The 19,804-nt window shown below is 40.0% G+C and overlaps 1 protein-coding gene and 1 long non-coding RNA gene across 2 annotated transcripts; one reads left to right on the forward strand and one right to left on the reverse strand.

The window, feature by feature from the left end:
• Window positions 1–4,091: 4,091 nt before the first annotated feature.
• LOC145445459 (uncharacterized) lies at window positions 4,092–19,165 on the reverse strand. The gene is made up of 7 exons (XM_080323647.1): window positions 18,905–19,165; window positions 13,312–13,364; window positions 12,438–12,625; window positions 8,090–8,250; window positions 7,100–7,237; window positions 6,162–6,403; window positions 4,092–4,321 (listed from the first exon to the last, which is right to left on the reverse strand). The coding sequence occupies exons 1-7, from the start codon at window positions 19,092–19,094 to the stop codon at window positions 4,202–4,204; spliced, it is 1,092 nt and encodes a 363-aa protein (XP_080179773.1). The 5' UTR covers window positions 19,095–19,165; the 3' UTR covers window positions 4,092–4,201.
• On the forward strand, window positions 8,686–10,222 carry LOC145445476 (uncharacterized). Its single transcript, XR_013917044.1, has 2 exons — window positions 8,686–9,226; window positions 9,713–10,222. It is a non-coding gene; the product is annotated as an uncharacterized LOC145445476 (long non-coding RNA).
• Window positions 19,166–19,804: the final 639 nt, after the last annotated feature.

Raw genomic sequence — 19,804 nt, forward strand, 5'->3', positions numbered from 1 at the left:
GTTAGATGATAATTAGGCTAAATTTCAACCGAAGCTTGAGGGAGTCCGCGGGGATCCGTGACGGTCTAAAAGGGGTCTGCGAAGACAAAAAGGTTGAGAACCACTCATCTATTGGCTATTTCAATTTGGAAATGGCGCATAGCAAGGCCTTATCAAGTTACTTAGTAATCTCGATTCCAATTTATTTAGCAGAGGAATAATATTATATGAACTGGTGGTCAAATTAGTCAGGAAAACTAGTGAAGTAGAAGCAGAGGTAATGCTTCACGAATCAGACCTAAATTACGTCAAGTAGAAGTGGAACTTTCTGACTTTGAAAGCTGCTCACGTAAATAATTATAGGTTTGGAAAGCAGTCATAAATACGCTCTCATATAGTCAAAATATGGACAGTGGCATATGCGAACTGCGTATCAGGGGTTCTCAACCTTTTCGTATTCGCGGACCCCTTTTGGACCTTCGCGGACCCCTACGGACCCCCTAAAGTTTCGTACAAAATTAGCTCAATTATTGTGCAACCGTCATTTGACTGGTGCAAATATTAATTGTAGGCTAGTGATAAACAGCCACAAAATGACTTTTTTTGAAAATGACACCACACTATATCTAGAAATTAGGAAGACTTATATCATTTCGAAGCTAATTTGACAGCTGTATTTATCATTGGTTCATTAGCAATTTTATCATTATTAGCAAATTTATTGTCTTGGAAATACGGGTCTTCGATTTGATATGAACGAGTGCCGAAAATTCATTTCCACAATGATAGGTGGTGCTGGTGGCACCTGGCGAATGAAATATGAACTCGAAACGCTTCCGACGACAGCTTTTGGTGTGAGTTTTTAATGAACATATCACGTCCAGCCTAGTCATTGCTATCTAGCATCTCATCTTGGAGGTATATCACAGAAGAAAATGGATTTCGTGGCGAGTTTTCAATTCCTTCATTGGGACAGATTAGGAAAAACATTCAGGAATTTATATTTCAAACCATTGTTTACTAATTTGCTGACACTGACAACTCCAAATCCAAAGTGTTTTGCAAACATTTCGAAACCCAGTTTGACCTTGCTATCTCCAACGTTAAATATTTACACACACCCCAACAAAACAATTATAAGCATGAATATGTTTCCATTGGCAGGCTGTATTGGCAATTTGACAATTAAAATGAGCTTGCACAGTCTGATATTTCATCTCAGACGACCATTTTGATGATTGAGTCCTAAAGTTTCAGCAATTACTAAGCAAAACTGTCTCATGATTTTCTCTCTAATAAAGAAAAATACAAATTACAAGTTATCAATTATTTTACAACTTTAGAGGTTTCGCAGACTTCCTGAAAATGCTTCGCGGACCCCCGGTTGAGAAGCACTGGCGTATACTGTATATAGTAGGGCTACCATACGTTCCATTTTGGGGGGAGTTTTCCTCCTTTTTTCAGGAAATTGGAGATGTCCTCGGAGGACATCCGAATGTCCTCCTTCATGGCAATTCACAGGCGCAACTAATAACGTCATAAACTACGCGAAATCTGAAATCCGAACGTCGTAACGGGTCTTTCGGGAGTCGAATTTAAACAATTGCCTTTTTAGCCACCACAACAGAATTTTTCATAGAGATTCTAATTACCCGTTATCTCGATCGATGCTATAAAATCTGTAATTTGATCCCCAAATAGGGTAACCTTAGCATGTAGCTGCGTTTCTGTTGCTACATCCCTTGAGATATAGATTTTCGAAAGAGACGGTTAGGAGTACAGAACATCATAACACATTTGAATAATATATTAATATTTATTCCCGAAGTTTTCCCGAAGCCCTTATTATACCATCGCAATGTCGATGACACGTTCGTGATATTCAATAATGAATCTGACTGTGATAGTTTCCTGAAAAATTTAAAAAATTGCATCCAGCATTGCAATTTACATCGGAAAAAGAAATTAACAACCGTATGGCATTCCTTGAAGTTCTTGTGGAGAAACAAGATGGCCAATTCCTTACCTCCGTTTATAGGAAGACCACATTTTCAGGTCATTACCTTCCATGGAACTCTTTCAGCACAAAAAGTCGCAAAATCAATTTAATCGGCACCTTGGTCCACCGAGCGTTGATAATTGGTTCCGAGGTCAAATTGAATAGTGAACTTGAGTACATCCGTAAAATTTCCATTGACAACGGATAGCCAGAGTATGTTATTAAGCGGACAATAAATAACAAGTTAAGTCATCGGAATGATACGAAACCAAAAGGGACTCCCGAAGAAGTTTCTCGTGAAAGTAGGGATGTGTATATCCATCTACCTTGGATTGGCCCAGTTTCTTATCGATTTGTGAAACAGATAACTTCAGCAGTCTACCGCTGTTATCCAGCGGTGAAAACCAATGTTGTTTTTACACGATACCATTGTTTCCTGCAACCCGTAAGGACGTTCTCCCGGCTTTACAACAAAGTAACGTAATTTACGAATTCAAGTGCTACTGTGATTGTCGGTACGTGGGGAGAACTTCCAAACGGTTGCAGGATCGTATCAAAGAACATACCCCACCGTCTGTCAGCTCTTATATCTCGAAATCGCAGCATAACAATCCGCTTGTTCTCGAACATAACCAGGCCATGGGTCAAAAGTCTTCTATCGGCAAACATTTACTCGAAAATCATGCACGTGCTGCTAATTATAATGGGGATATGTTCTCTATATTGGCTAAGGGTCGCAATTTGTTTCATTTGTCTGTTCTTGAGTCCACCATCATCCCAATAAGTTAACCTAGTCTAGGCCAACAGAAAGAATTTGTGCATCATTTGGAAATCGCGCATTAACTTGTTTTGCTTCGCTATCTCCGTGCCAACGCTACAGTTCTCTCGTTTTATCTTCGTATATTTCCTGTGTGACGTCATAATCAGCCATATATATTGTTGTTATTTGAACTATCGCATTATTGCTGACGATATCCCCTGACGAGGGTCAACTGAAAAGCTTCGGGAATAAATATGAATATATTATTCACATGTTTCAAGATTTTCGAAAGCATGTGGATTCAACCACATCACATGGCACATATGATGGCTTTCCTGCAGGAGAATGATTCTAAACCGTTTTTGCATCCCTTTTACAAAATGTCATGTCGGCAACTATACCGCATGAAATTGTCCACATGAATCACGTAACCGCTGTATACATCCATTCAATTATTATTTCGCGAGAATCACAACGAAATTTTTAATCTCTTTGCCAAAACAACCGTACTTAACCGCAAATATCGTGAATTAAATAAGTCACAAAATAGGCCCAAGTTGAATTAGCGGATAAATTAGATTTATTTTGAGTAAGCACAGTGAGTAGAGGAAACTACATTGGTACTTGAAGTATGTAATTAGAGTTCGATAAGAATTTCCTGCCATGTCATCGATGATAATTCGAGAGCCAAATATCTCGAGCACTTTAAATCCTCCTTAAATGTCACCACAGAGATGTTAACCGATGTCTAAACTGTGAATCATGCTTCGCGAACAGAGTAAGTGAGGGCCGCCGCAACGTTGCTATTGTAAATGTTCCTGCTATTATTCTGGTAATCCTGAGATTCGACAATTCGCATAAGTCTCGGACAAACTTTTTAGACATGTTTTGCACATCACAATTGAGGTGTTCAAGAAACCGAGCAATTTATGTAAAACTATATGTAAAACTATCGTCATATCATACTGAAAAGCGACAGAATCATATACAAGGATTCAGTTATTGAGGTATATATTATGAAGGACAAGAACTGTTTCTATAATTTTGTCCCAACGTGGAAAACCCGACAATCTCGATTGGCCGCACCGCAGCATCCAGTACGTGCGTACCAGGCGTACTAGGCACGAATATTGTCCGAAATGATGCCGCTGTGCAGCCGTGTTCAACCCGCAGTGCAATGAAATCGGTATGGTCAAAAATGATCAGCATGTGGTGGAGAAGTGGCATTATTGTTTAGTTTGTAGTGGTAGAAATTTTAGCCTTTCACTTCAGTCAGAGTCTTATGACGTCATCATGAGTAATACTGGAATAAGCTGATAGGTAACCGGGTAATTACGACTTGAAAGCAACATGTACTTTGTACAATGTCTGTAAATTTATTTTCTTTCATTTGTCAAGTGATTAATACCAGCTTGATCGCAAACAAAATTCGTCAAATCCGTTTCAAGTTTACTGGTCCTCTGCTACGGGAAGTCCTGCAGTTGAGCTCCCAAAGATATGGCACAAGGACCAGGCGTGAACTTAAAATCGTCGAGTGCAACATCTCCTTCATCAGATCCGCTGCTGAATACTTGGAAAAGCAGCTGAAAATAGGTGTCAATGGTTTACATAGCTTACTAAATCCACTACAGATATAGGAAACGAAGATTGTTGTCGTTCAGTACAAACGCATATGACATCATCAAACAATCAATATATTAATTTATATTCATCGCCGCAATAATCTTGCGAAATAGGAGTGAAAAATTATTTCAGTTATACATGTGTCTAATGGGTGGCGTCACAATGCCATTCTCCATATAAATGAAATATTCCAGGTTGATTGTGGGGGTTCCATGGCCATGAGCGGAATAACAGTTATATTTTCGTGATCAGTACAGCTGATCGATACCGGTTTTTATCAAATATTATTCCCGGCAAGCCGTTCAAAAGTTACCGTCAAAATGCATTTAGCGAAATGGAAAGTGTGACTTAGACCAATTGCAGTAAGCCACGAGATTTGCTTGCATCGACACCATATAGGACACTATGGTGGTAGTGATTTTACTACCGGGACCACCAAGTGTCTGTTTCTGACTAGGTAGTATGGAGCAATTGGTGGACACATGACAATGCATGCTAATTTCTGGTCTAATCTTGTAATCTCTGTGCATCTACAATATCAGAACGGCATGATCAATCTTAAATTTTCTCGTTTGATCATCGTTTATGGAAATGCTATTCGAGCTCGACAGTACTCGGACACGTGCCTTTTTGGAGGCTTCGCTCGTGTTGGTTGACTTTCTATTTCTCAGTGAAATAATCGAACTGAGAAACGATATCAAGTTTGACATTACCTGTCAACTTTTACTATTAGAAAAGAAATCGAACACAACCACAACAGCAACAAACCAGTGTTGGGATAACTCGCGTCATGACTTGACTCGAGTCAGACTCGAGTCACCTTTTTCGTATGACTTGACTAGACTCGGCGTATCAGAAATGTGGATTAATTCGTGACTCGGAGCAAAATTCACGAGTCAATTTCAAGTCATCAAGTAATCGGTATCGATGAAAATCACTGTATCTTCCATATGTTCGGATTGTTCGCGAAACGCTGATGTAACCCGTGAGAGAGACCAATCATTCAATGATCGTGTGTTTTACTGAGACTCCATCGTTCTCTCACAAATAAATTGACCACAAACGAAGTGATCGAAGCTTATAGCTTACGTTGTCGTAAACTAGTATAATTTAATAGCAAAATATCCATTTCTCTTCTTTGTTCTTACCTTAGCCAAAGCTCTTGTTTTATTAAAATTGAATTCAAATATAGTTAATATACTCTTCAACCATTGGCGCAGCCTTGAATAATATCATATTAATATGTAAATGGGTAATGTATTGTATCTTATCAATTCGTTTCTCTATTTGGCTGGTAACTATAAAATGAGGCTATGCAATTACTTGCGTAGTTAACAGTTCTACGTATATGTGAGCGATACAACGGCCTCTTGTGTGTATATTTAACTCTATATTCGTTCATCGGTTCAGAATCAATGAGCACTCAATCTGTATTGTAGACACCCATCAAAATGCAATGACGTAATCATGCCCCATACTTCGAAAATGCAACTTGACTTGAATTGTGACTTGACTCGTGACTTGAACTGACTTGACTCGACTTGACTTCAGTCATCTGCAACAATCGAGTGACTTGACTTGACTCGAGTCACCTTCGAAATTGGATTGACTTGACTTGACTCGAGTCAAAATGTGCAATGACTCGAAATGACTCGTGACTCGAAGGTAGTGAGTTGATCCCAACACTGCAACAAACACAACCAAGAATACAGAATTCCAATTTCTACTGAACTTTGCAGGACTGTTTTTACTTCGGCTTACGGACACGATTATTGTGTTCAATGTACTAAAACTACTCACCACGACTGGCCTTGTTGAGGTCATAGTATAAGCAACAGTTTCCCACTCATCAGTTTTCACGGCTGTTCTTAGGATTTCCCTCGACTCTTCTCCAACAGATCTCAGGGTGAATACGGTGCTTCCGTCGGTTTTCATGTGGCATCGAAATGTAAAGCAGAAGCACCCCTGTATACCGAATGGGCTCAAAAGTCCCGCCATATCCCCGGCTTTCCGCCCCGTTGCCTCGTAGTACATATACCAGCCTAATGCAAATTTAATAAGTATCCATAAGCTTGTGTGACAGCCTCCTTGTGTGCACGTGATATCCGGAGAGAGAGGATTCGCCTTTTCCATCAGACAATAGAATGCCATTGAGATCGCATCCGAATGAAAACGTGGTTGGAGCCATTTCATAATAAAAGAGTTGATCAGTAGAGGACTATTCTACTCCATGTAGATTTTGTCAACTTACTCAAATTCCTCAAGTGGTTATGTTTTAGAATCCTATTTCTACAGTCTTCAGTTTTCCAGACAAAACTAGGCCTGGAAGGCTTACTTATTATGTAAATGGAAATAGCTCCTTCTACTTCTAGTCAAGTAGAAATGTATGAACTTATTTCTACTTCTATTAGAAACGATGACTGCTTTGACTATCTCTACATGATACCAACTTCTACAATCACGCACTTCATTATTCTCAGTTTCCCAATAAAATCCAAACGAGGCCAGAGGCGGGCGGGCCAGCCTAAATAAATCAGTCCTATCCAAAGTCAAATGTGTCATTGACTTCACCGACGAGAGGGGTAGTGACAATGCGCAATGGCGCTGTTAGTTTTGATTTCATGTCAGGTGAACAATATACAACGGGACATATTTCAAATCCTATATGGGTTGTCGATGATGGTAGCGATGCAATTCCGTAATAAAAAGTTGCATCGTGCGACCCTAATTTCACCTACTTCCATCTATCGCGCTACTCGGTCCCGTGTTTGCTGAAGGAGTTGATCCTGATTGACGGACGAACCGGAAGCCAGGTGCACCGTACAAATGTCGCCAACCGCCCGGGGTGAGTCTTGTTTCGAAGGAAGTAGTAGCGGCTAAGAAATGACTGATATCATTTACCTTATAAACAACATTTATATCGTTGTTTGGTTGCAATTGAATCAACGCTCGTTCACTCGGAAACTCACTAAGGTTAATACCATGAGTTTTCTAAACGCGAGCTTGACACCATATAAACCTTGCTCATTTCAACATTCCTTTACGTCGATTTACATTGTTTGACCTTACCTAATTGCCATGCTATAACTGAAGACATGGTGACGGTGTCACGTATCATATGCACACAGCCTTCATTCGCTATAAATTATATTTGCCACTTTAGTTGCAAAATCATATGATCATAAAGGTACGACCGGTAATTAGGTGTTGTTGTTCGGGGCGGACGGAATCACTGGGAGCTTTATGAGGGCTTTCTGATTGAAATTCAACAACAACAAAAATCACGGTCACGTGGCCTCCGGTATAACTACCTCCAGAGACCGCTTAGACTATGACCAATGATTCTAATTAGAATATAGCAAGTGACCAAGCTCACAACGCGAATATATTGTGTATTTGCCCTCTGTCCCGGAAATTCGCATTAGAATGCTATGTTTATGCAGGTACGATGCGTCTGATAGGACAACAGACAGCACGAATATACTTTATCCCGATCCACCACAATCATTATTACAGCAATTTTTTTCAGTCAGAAAAATTTTGCATAGCCATCTTGCAAAGTCAAGATCCGTATACTGTTGGGCGTCCGGGACGCCGAATTCTAACACAATTGGTCGACAATGATTCACTTCTATACTGACGAGAATATCCAAGAACATGTGGGCTGATTTCATCCTGATTGAAATCAAGCGGCACGGCTTCCTAAATATGACGGATACTCAACTCGCCTTTGGGTAATATAGCCCAACTTCCAACAGCACAATACTGCAATTTGAGAGGAGGTCGCACTCTTTCCATTACTGCGACATTGGAATAATCCGGATCGCAAACCAATGGTACCACGACTTGTGTCCAAACGCTCGGGTTATACTGCTTCACTACCGTAGCTCTGGAAGAAGCAATTATTCGGGTAGATGAATCATTTAAATCTATATTTTATTTAAGTAAAGTTGTAAACGTCTACAGATAGCTTATATTTATAATATTAAGTAGGTGCAAACATAATTTTACAGATATATCATGAGAAGAATGGGCTCACGTGACCAATCTACGCTGATCGGGATCGTAAATTAATGGGTATGGTATGATAATATTCTGGGCGGAATTGGATGAGAACGGCCACTGACGGCGATGGACACTGGTTTACACTGAAGGCGAAAGCTCTGTTTGTTTATTATAATTTTGAGCGCCTCAATACGCCTCATTACGCTTCATTACGCTTCGACTCGCTACGCTCGAAAATGCTCTCCGGGTGTTTTTTTCGTGGCATTGAAGCGTATAGCGGCGACAAGCGACAACTGGAAATCGAATGAGGTAGTCGGTGGTCGCGATTAGGGCTGGGCAAAATCGAGTACCTGAGTGATTCGATTCTGAATCGAGTATTTTGCTTCGAGTCGAGTCGAGTAATCGAGTATCACTTATTATGACGTCACATCAGTATGGAAAATGACAAAATTCAAATATGAACTTTTATCCTACCATAAATAATATAAAGCCTGTCGTACACCATGTAAAGGTAATTTGTAGCTTTGCAATACATGTTACGTAAGCTGGTACATGACCAATCGAAGTTTCAAGGTTTCTAGAGTGGAAAATGGTATCGAATTACAATTTTCGTTGATAAATTCACTCTTATTGACATGGAGCGTACAATTTCAGTACTCGAAAACATCACCTTTTACTACTCGACTCGAATCATTAGAATTAATACTCGATTCAGATTCGAGTACTCGAATCATTGTGCCCAGCCCTAGTCGCGATACCGGTGGCGTTGAGTAGACGTCGCCAAATATATGTATAGGTATTAGTTACCGCTTTTGGCGTTGAGATTACTCCACGTGATCGATTGCACATGAAAAGTAAAGGTGAGTTCACCCGATATTAAACAGACGAGAAACTTCAGCTATATGGACATAGTACCTGTGGGCCATGGGCTATGGAATCGGTGTCTTTTGCACACTGCACAGCACACCAGAGATTTTGCTCATTATACCTAGGCCTGACAGTAGGAACCGTCTTGTCACACCAAATATATTATGCTAAATGTATCGGGATTCCAACCTGGCCGGGTTGATCAGATCTTGTGATGTCAAATAATGTTGCTGTGCTATATCATGCTTGGCTTTCACTTAAATTATCGTCGCTATTTTGAATTCCAAATACCAAATTGCTTATGTCCAGCATTTTAGAGTCAACTAGGCCGTCAGCCAATCTTTGTCTTGCTGGCACATCTATTTTGTGCATGCTATTGCTGTAGATCTATTTTGTGCATGCTAGCTGTCTCACAATGGCTGACAACAAGTGCCAGGAAATCCCTGTCTGAAACACTGTTCTATATCCTTGTTTTGCAGATATTGATGACTGGCGACTTCTATTAAGCAACTGGATTTTCCTACCTAATCAGCAAATCTGCGGTGGCAGAAATTACTCAATCTGGGATGTACTCCAACCTTGGTTCATGACAAAATTAATAGGGAAATGTCGCTGATGAATTCAACAGGACATGTCATTCCAGAATTGCCTTAGATGGAAAGCATGTTATGTTGCAACTTGCAAGCTCCCACCAGATCAGCCATCTCTGGCTTAATATTCTGTAATTATAAATAGTATATTGGTAGTGTGCTATTCGTAGTACGGTAGATGATGTGATGCTTCACGTATGGTCGAGGTGCATGATAGTTCAGTATTTCCCAATTCAAACTGCAACAAACATACTCTGTTCATATTGAATCGGGAAATTGTTGTTTCACAAATTGATTATATGATAAAATGAATTGTACAAGACAGCTGATGAATTCAACATGATGTAACATTTCCTAATTGCCTTGGATCTATAATAAAAACGCATTGATCTGTTTGAAGCAACAGCCAATTTTGGCTCATTACTTTTACACAAAAAAAGTATATTAGTCTGCTATTAGCAGTAGCTGACTCTTCATCATTCTCCAATTCTACTGAAATGTTCTATAGATTCTATGGCGTGGAAGAAAAAATTGTTCGCTATCTCTATTTGAGACCAATTTCAATATTAAGTGTCAGAATGAAAATGAGTGCATATTATACATATCTGTTTTGTTATTGTGTAAACTGCTTCTATATTACTCCTGATGCCGTGGTGATGTGAATAATAAATTCAAATGGATTTGGATTTGGTATATACAGTCGTTCGACAACGTCAACGGAGAAACTGCGGGTAAGGAATAGTATACAGGTGAACAGATTGAATCACAATGAAATCCTAGTCATCTTGCTGAGTCGACCTAAAATATCATCAATTTTGAATAGGTTGTGTCTTTTTGAATGATTCATCTGTCGATAGAAGACGGTGATGCGACTTGACATACAGTGACGGGAATTACTAAATAGATTCGACCAATCGCTCGGCAGCCTTCGACGAAGTTTGCATAGCTGCACAATACTAGACTTAATGACTGGTGACCGGGAGCAGGAAATGTCCGTTTAAGACGGATCGATTTCGCAGGTCATGCGTGGCTGCATACGATTTATGCCGGCAGTGTGAACTTCAGCTTCGCTTCGCTTAGCTTAGCTTAGTTTAGCATAGCTTAGCTGACATTCAATGTACACCGCCGAGCGAGATAGTGTAATGGTTATGCGTCCGGCTTCTCGAGCGGTAGGTCGTGGGTTCGATCCCCGGCCGGGTCATACCAAAGACTCGAAAAATGGTATTCGCAGCTATCCTGCTAGGCGCTCAGCAATCACGGATAGCATGGAGGTGAAAAAAACGGGGGCGCAGACTAGATGACCTCATGGGGCCGTATCGCATCTCCGTCGTCAAAGCATCTCGATGGTGCAGGCGAAAAAGAATATCATATATCTCTCTCTCTCTTAAACACCGCCCTTACACCGCCCTTACGCTATCATCTACATGGCCCACATACTAGTCATAATGACAGCCCCAATAGCTCTTATTAGACATCACATCCCGAAATACCTGGTTGTCCCAGGAATTTCGGGATTGGTTGTAACTCCGTTGACTGACTCGCAAAACCTGCCTCCGGTGCGCAAAATCGATACATGTCCTTCATGTGGCCATCTAAATCGGCAGGGTGGCGGCCGGCCGGACGGGCACCAGGCGTAAAACTTCAGCCATCTCATGTCCGGACAGTTGAGCATTGTTGCCTGGTGGCGACACAATCGGCAGACGCCGAAAGACGACACTCTATATGTCTCTTTTCCTACCACTTTCCTCATATACTTGCAAGAATTACAATTGTCACATTGCTTTGATCTTTGAAGAGCTTCTTGGAGGTACAGAACTTCAATATACAATTGAAGAGTATCGTTGGGCAATTTGTGTGCCTTGGAATCGACTTTTATCAAAATACACCAATCAAAACTCTGTCAATAAAAGGAGTTCGTGTACCACCTAAAAATAGTACACTGAACGCTCTCTCTTTCATGCTGGTGACGTCATATTTTGTCATACGATTGTTGATATACAATGTTCTTTCCAATTCTCTACTAGTTGCAGACGATTACCCCTGACGAGTGTCAGCGGAAAATATTCGGGTTCATTTCAATATGAATATACTATTCAATTGCATTGATCCTGTTATACTATATGTCAGGGGTGTCTTATTCAATTTTTGTCGCGGACTCGATTCAAATCTTTTGATAACTTGCGAGCTGGACAAGTCAAATGATGCCAACATGTTACTTAGAATACATATTTATTTCAGTCAATGCTTCATCATGAAGTCTAGTCATATTATTACGGATCTTGGGGGTTCCATTCTAGAAAAACCTTCATTTGCAAACAATAGCATATGTGAAAATACAATGAATTGTCGGTTGAATCTAGTTATGTATAAATTGAAATGTACTGGCGTTTTTGGCATGAATCAATCACAAAATAATCAGTGGGGTGAATATACAGCTCAAGCTGATCCGAGCTTATGTCAGTGCGAGTCTCGGGGCAGGGTAAATTTATGAGATGAATTATTTAGGACTGCATCAAAAAGTGGTATAAAATTCAAATATGTTTGATTATTAACTATAATCAATAATTGAACACATATCTCTGGAAATTTTAGCTTACAATGCTACCATTCTTACCGTATTTCAAATTGTTCGTTTGTGCCGCAAGTCAACGGTGCTTTCCATGTAACCTGCGTGTCCGTGTCAGCTTTCAAGTTATTGTTTCTGTGAGTCACAGAACTATTCGAGACTCCATTACAATTCAAATTCTTCAAGGTTGCACTCTCTGACCATGTTCCTGCTACATTGTTATCGCCATCTCTAACCTATAATAAGAAAATTTTGTGGAAAAGTGTTGTTTCAAACCAAATCATGGCTAATTGATCACACTATAAGAAGAGCGAAATGGAAATTGAGAACATTCCTGGAATTGGTAGATATACAAACTACGACATTGCGATATCAGTCAGCGCAAACGTAATAGCATGGAAATGCATTGATAAATCAATGCTCTTCGATTTTGGGTGTTTCGACGCAATGCTGTCGGCATAAAATTCGAGATTGTCGAAACTAGAATCCTACTAATGTAATGACCGGTAGAAAATATACGAAAATACGTGAATTACTCTATCTATAGCAGTGGTTCCCAACGTGGGCGATATCGCCCCCCAGGGGGCGATTTGGCGGCCTAGGGGGGCGAAAATGACGAAGGAGGTGATAGGAGGGCGAAAATGGACAAAGGGGGGCGACAGGGGCTAAAATAACGAAGGCGGCGATAAGGGGGTGTTAAAACGGCTATATTGGAGTCAAGTCGGAGATGACCTTTTTTTTAGTCAACTCACGGAAATTTAGTTGCAAAAGCGTAACGAGCCGAGAAGTTGACCTTTTTTTTAGTCAACCCGCCGATGATTACAGATTGTATACCAATTTTTCGGGTTGAGCTTGAAAAGGGGGCGATGAGTCGAAAAAGGTTGGGAACCACTGATCTATAGCATTTAAAGAAAATTACAACCTGCATCAGAACGCCTCTTAATTGACCAGCTCCCTCTCGATCCCACACCCGAACTGGAATTGGAATAAAATGAAAGCGGTTGGTATGATGCCAGTTTCCTAATCGGCTTCATTCGCTAACGTAAAGATACGTCTGATGAATTGCGAAGAAGCCACTTGTTAACGAAACATTCAATTTGAAATCTCATTGCAGCTCATGGCAGTTGTGGCACGAATATTTCATGAGGAGCAGTTTCAAACGAACAAGCCGCGTTCGCGTGTCCACGAGAGTAGCTTTATGAACCATGTAAGGTGGTGACTTATCGGATACGAGTAGGAACCGAACTACTATACAAGGACTTCGCAGCAACCACTTGAAGTCATGGCAGTGTTGGGATCAAGTCACTACCTTCAAGTCACGAGTCATTTCGAGTCATTGCACATTTTGACTCGAGTCAAGTCAATTCAATCGATTTTCGAAGGTGACTCGAGTCAAGTCAAGTAAAGTCACGAGTCAAGTCACAGTTCAAGTCAAGTTGCCTTTTCGAAGTATGAAGCATGATTACGTCATTGCATTTTGCTAGCTGTCTGAAATACCGATTGCTTGGTCATTGATTTTGAACAGATGACGAATATAGAGTTGAGTATGCACGCAAGAATGCATTGTATCGCTCACATATACGATTAACTGCTAATTGCATAGCCTCAGTTTATAGTTACCACCCGAAATAGGAAATAGAGAAACGAATTGATAAGATGCAATACATTACCCACTTACAAATTGATATGATACAATTCGAGCCTGCGCCAATGGTTGAGGACTATATAAACTATATTCGAATTCAATTTCAATAAACAAAAGGTTTGGTTAAGGTAAGAACAGAAAACAGAAATAGAAATTTTGCTATTAAACGACTTTACTATACTAGTTTACGACAACGTAAGCTATAAGCTTCGATCACTTCGTTTGCGGTCGATTCATTTGTGAGATAACCACGGATGCCCAGAAAAACGCACGATCATTGAATGATTGGTTGCTCTCACAGGTCACACTAGCGTTTCGCAAACAATCCGAAGATATGCAAGATACGGTTCTTTTTCCAACACCAATTACTCGATGACTTGAAATTGACTAGTGAATTTTGTTCCGAGTCAGAAGTCAAGCCACATTTCTGATACGAGTCAAGTCAAGTCATGTCATATTAGAAAGTGACTCGAGTCAAGTCAAGTCACACGAAAAAGGTGACTCGAGTCAAGTCAAGTCATACGAAAAAGGTGACTCGAGTCATACAAACACGGAGTCAAGCCATTGAGGGGAAATAAAAATAATTTTCTGGATGTATGTGTATCATGAGTAGGGCTGGGCACAATGATTCGAGTACTCGAATCTGAATCGAGTATTAATTTTCATGATTCGAGTCGAGTAGTAAAAGAAGATTTTTTCCAGTACTTGAATTATACGCTCCTCGCAACTGAAAGTTAATTTACTTGCGAGAATTATAGTTTTGATACTATTTTCCACTGAAACCTTGATTGGCCGTCTCGCAGCATACCAGACACAGTACAAATCTACGAACGTTACAGGAAATAACACATTTCCGAAGTCATGATCATCTACCAACATTGTCAACAAGCGCTATGAAATCGGTATGGTCGACAAAATACCAAGGTGGCTTTAATGTGACGGATAACAGGCATTATGTTCTTTGTGGTGCATAAAAGGTGAAAATTTGAACTTTGACATAATACATTCTGTTGTGACGTCATAATGAGTGCTACTCGAATACTCGACTCGACTCGAAGCGTAATACGTGATTCAGAATCGAATCACTAAGGTACTCGATTTTGCCCAGCCCTAATCATGAGTAGGGCTGGGCACAATGATTCGAGTACTCGAATCTGAATCGAGTATTAATTTTATTGATTCGAGTCGAGTAGTAAAATACGATTTTTTCGAGTACTGAAATTATACGCTCCTCACCACTGAAAGTTTATTTATCAACGAGGAGTTTATCAACGATCAACGAGTTCATGCTAATCTCACTGTTGAAGCCTTGAAACCTTGATTGGCCGTATCGTAGCATACGAAACATGAAGTACAAAGCTACGAACGTTACTGGAAATAGCACATTTCCGAAGTCATGATCATCCCACAATATTGTCACCAAGTGCAATGAAGTCGGTATGGTCCAAAGAAATAACAAAGTATCCTTAATATGATGGATAACAGGCATTATATTCTTTGTGGTCGCTTAAAAGGTACATATTTGAACTTTGACAAATAATATTCTGCTATGACGTCATAATGAGTGATACTCGATTACTCGACTCGACTCGATTTTGCCCAGCCCTAATCATGAGTCAGTGTCATATGCCGCAAAAGCATCAGGGTCAAAAATAAACAACGTCCTTTACTATCCAACGCAAACAAATTTGAGATAACTTTCATAGCAACATACATCGCCGGAAGGAATTTAATAGAGCTCGAATACTTTCCGGAAGTCTCTTATCAATATAGTTATCGGTACAATAAAGGGAATCCAATATGTTCAAAAGTGAAACCAATATGGCAAAGTATAATGAAACAATAGAATTAACGGACCGTGAAATTTGCCTTGTAATGATGACAACAACAAACTTTCAAGTATACATTATCATACAGATATTACTGACGCTAAAGGTTAAAACGACAAAATAAAGCGAAGTAATGGCAGATTTGTAAGCTATACTGATCATCCTTTCGTTCACATAAACTGGAATTGATCAACTGAATCGTGGGTGTTTCCAGAACCTTCAAATTAAACTAGGATCTACCCATCGCAATGACACTGAATACGTCATCATAGTTTTGTGAATATAAATATCACCTAAGGGTGGAGCCCAATTCTTCTCCTCAACTGAGTACTGCTTAAATGCGAATCTCCACTCAACTAAAAATCGATTGGTACTCAGCGATGAGTGCGCGCCAATTCTCTCTACTCAGTTAAGTATCGATTTCCAGACGTCGTTTTCCGAGATAGCGTTGCCAGATTTATTTTCGCCTTCGACCGGACACGCGTGAACGATTTTGTCATGACAACACGACGCTGTCGTCGCTATTTCGTCACTGACCTACAAAGCAGACGCAGTTCTCAACTGATTTATCTAAATGCAATGAATACCCTCAGCTGATCCACTCTCTTTGAAGATGACACGATAGAAAAATACAAATCCTTGAAGATACCCGGAACGTTCCTATGCCCCACAGAACTATATTTGCAAGACGCTACAAACTAGGCTTACCATTTTTTGGAAATCTAAAAAGAGGACACTTTTTCACTTTTTTGCAAAACCGGAGAAGAATTCTCAAAAACCGGTGAATTTTTCCCACTTTGTGATCGGTTGACTAAAAAAAAGGTCATCTTTTCCGCTCAGAACTCAAAATACCGTTTTTCTCTCCACGTTGCCAGGTGGATGACTAAAAAAAAGTCATCTTTTCGCTCAAAGCTAAAATCAACGTTTTTCACTCTGAAATAGCCGCCGGAGCTTCACTTCTGTGCTAATTTGCGGCATATCAATCGCAATTTGCTCTGAAACTGACCTAAATTTTCTAAAAAGAGGACAAAAGGGCGTTCTCCGAGTACACTTTCAAAAAAGTCAAAAAAGAGGACAAATCCTCTTAAAAGAGGACGTATGGTAACCCTACTACAAACCCATTCGAAATTTATGAAGATAATAGATAAGTTTCACAGCAGGCGAACACGTAAGTGCAGGCCTGAAAGAACAAAAGAATGCATCTATATCGTGAAAACAAATTGAAAAATTACCATGTTTTCAGGATTTCTTTCCAATTCTCTTTGAACCATTCACTTTGCCCCTCTACTATTCAACTTCCCGAAATACCCAGACCCACCCGACATTTTCTCCCTTAAATTCAGTATTTCTGGTTTCCAATATAGCTTATTGCTGCTATTGTCTAAACTGTCTTGAAGGTATAGCGACTCCATCCTAACACTGATATTACCATGCAGGAACTCTATCAGCTGATCGAGGTTCATGCTATGGGTCTGTTCAAGATGCTTCATCTATTTAATTATTGTGGGAAGAGCATGCGTAATATTAATAATAATCGTCAAGTTTTATTTTTCATCTGAACAAGTCACACACAATGTAGAATGCGATAAGAGACAATGCGACGTAGTGAACAGATTTGAGGATATCGAAAGACAAGCAGTTGCGATCTTTTTTTTATACTGACATCCACCTCGGCCTAGAGTGCCCGATGTCACAGTTCTTTTCGATGTTGATCTTTTTGAAGCCGCGGCCCTTTCTAGTTCTTTCCATTCCTTGTGAGTGCTTTCTTTCGCCGGGTCTTTTTTGTCGCCGTAAGAACGGCGACGGCAGGGGATGCTAGCGTATTGAGACTGCAGAAGTTACCATTCCGGTATAACGAGATGCCGTACGACAAGAAGTCGAAAAGGTACAGAAGATAATTACAAATACAATTATAAATACAACATCCGTTCAAGCGCCACTGATGTCATTCGCTCAGCAGAACATCACATCACGAAATACCTATATACGACAATACCGGTACTCCGGTATTTGGCGGGTGTTGCCTGCAGTTGGCTGCTCGACCGTGAAAATCGACACTTGAGTCTGGTGGTGCGCTGACTTAGATTTGAGTGCCGATCTGGACGCATTTGAGTGTGAGTATACTTTTTGGCGTAAGTTGAGTAATGAAATCGTTGCTGAGTAGAGAATCGCCACTCAGCAGAGAAATTGGGCTCCACCCTTCATGTCAACCAATCGAAGAAGTGTTCAATTTATTTTGCGTATGTCAACTTTCGTTTCCGCCTTTAACGTTGCTATTATTATATTGTAGACTTCAAACATGGTCGTTGCCATTTCATTGGGTTCGGTATTTTACCTGTTACGTCATACTTTGGCATATTTGTTTCACTTTCGAATATGTTTGAATCCTTTTAGTTTGCAGATAACTCTTGATTTATAGGCATTCGAAAAGTATCAGAGTAATCATAAATGAATGTTGTGATAGAAGACATCTTCAAGTTCTTTACCAACAACCAGTTATATAAATATATTGAAGTTGTGTTATCAATTGCACGAGCGTGCTATCAAATGCAAAACATAATTATAGGTAGAACTTCAGGGTTAGTACTAAAACTAGTAAAGTTGTGAATAAATTCGAAATACTCAGGAAATCTTATGGCGGAGAGTAGGGCGCGTTGGTCAACATTTAAAATATTGCGATCGCCTGTAAATAAACCTCCCATGCGTTCATATCTGATTCGATTAAGCGGTGTCTTACAAAAGCTACGTACGATTCGGCAAATTAGGACTGATCATTAAGAAGATTAGCCTGGTTGAAAATGACCATTGTAATCGAAACAATACGGATACCTAATGAATAACAACATACATATCACGACATTTGTTACAATGACACTTTGTGGCAATAATAAAATTATGACTAGTTAGGCGCACGCTCCGTTGTCAGGATTCACTCAGTATATTGAATATACCGAAAATAAAAGTTGATGAAGGATATTTATTTTTTAATTCGAAGCTAAATTGTAGCATACCATTATAATCTGAAGAAATGAGCAACTTACCGCTCATAGAATCGCTTGGAAAAATCACGTAGCAACCCGATGCTACGTCATAGTCCGGGGATCCACTAAACGTGTTGGTACCATGCATCGGTTCCATAGTTGAGCATGCTGTGGTTGGGGCTCCGTCTGGATATGCATTGCTTACAGCAATGGATGATAAAACGACAAGTAACAATCGTGACATCACCATAGCAATGAAGTCAATTTATAAGGATGGGGAGCACTAAGTTCTGCAATAAGATTACGTTGAATGTCGTCATGGAATGCAAACCGATGTTGTCTAGCTCTTCCCTCATCCATCACTAAATGCAATTAGCATGTTCATGTCGCAGGGATGCTCATATTGCAGGTTTCGCTTGTTCCTGGACTTGAAGAATAAGTTGATAGAAATACTTATGAAAATGTTCATTTTTATTGATACGAATTCGAATACATCAGGAAATTCGAACCGATCCAATTACTCGTTTTTATAACAGACAGGGTCTAGCCTCAATTAAAGTGGTTGCTTAGTCCTATGAAGCTTTCTTTCGTAGCAGTTCCGGGCACCACGCTCTACATACTCCAGAAACACGGTAAACCCATCGAGTAACACGGTTACGCTTACATCCGCACCCGATATCTTTATAATGTCTAATTAGAAACTCCTAATTCTCTTATATCGATCGATGATTATATCAGTGCAGCTGTCTGTACTGTAGCTACAGATAAGCTGCGCCGAAGGGCAAAACTAACATTTCGTCTCGTCATCTTGACTAAGAATTTTTGGAAGCAAGCTATTTCGGAAATTAGTTGCAAAACAGGTGGATTATTTCATACAGTTATTGCAGAAATGACCCCGAGTCTTATTACGGTGAGGACTGTAAACATTACCACTGAATGCGAAGTATACCTAAACATTGA

The sequence above is a fragment of the Botryllus schlosseri genome, chromosome 8 (assembly GCF_051294905.1).
Source record: "Botryllus schlosseri isolate E-star chromosome 8, Bs_hap1, whole genome shotgun sequence".
NCBI classification, from domain to species: Eukaryota; Metazoa; Chordata; class Ascidiacea; order Stolidobranchia; family Styelidae; genus Botryllus; species Botryllus schlosseri.

Coding starts and splice junctions, on each gene's coding strand:
- LOC145445459 (XM_080323647.1), bottom strand. CDS start 19,094: ATGGTGATGTCACGATTGTTACTTGTCGTTTTATCATCCATTGCTGTA. Junction 12,626..13,311: donor TAAGAGGCGTTCTGATGCAG/GTTGTAATTTTC, acceptor TTCTTATTATAG/GTTAGAGATGGCGATAACAA. Junction 7,238..8,089: donor TTGGGCTATATTACCCAAAG/GCGAGTTGAGTA, acceptor GTCATTTCTTAG/CCGCTACTACTTCCTTCGAA.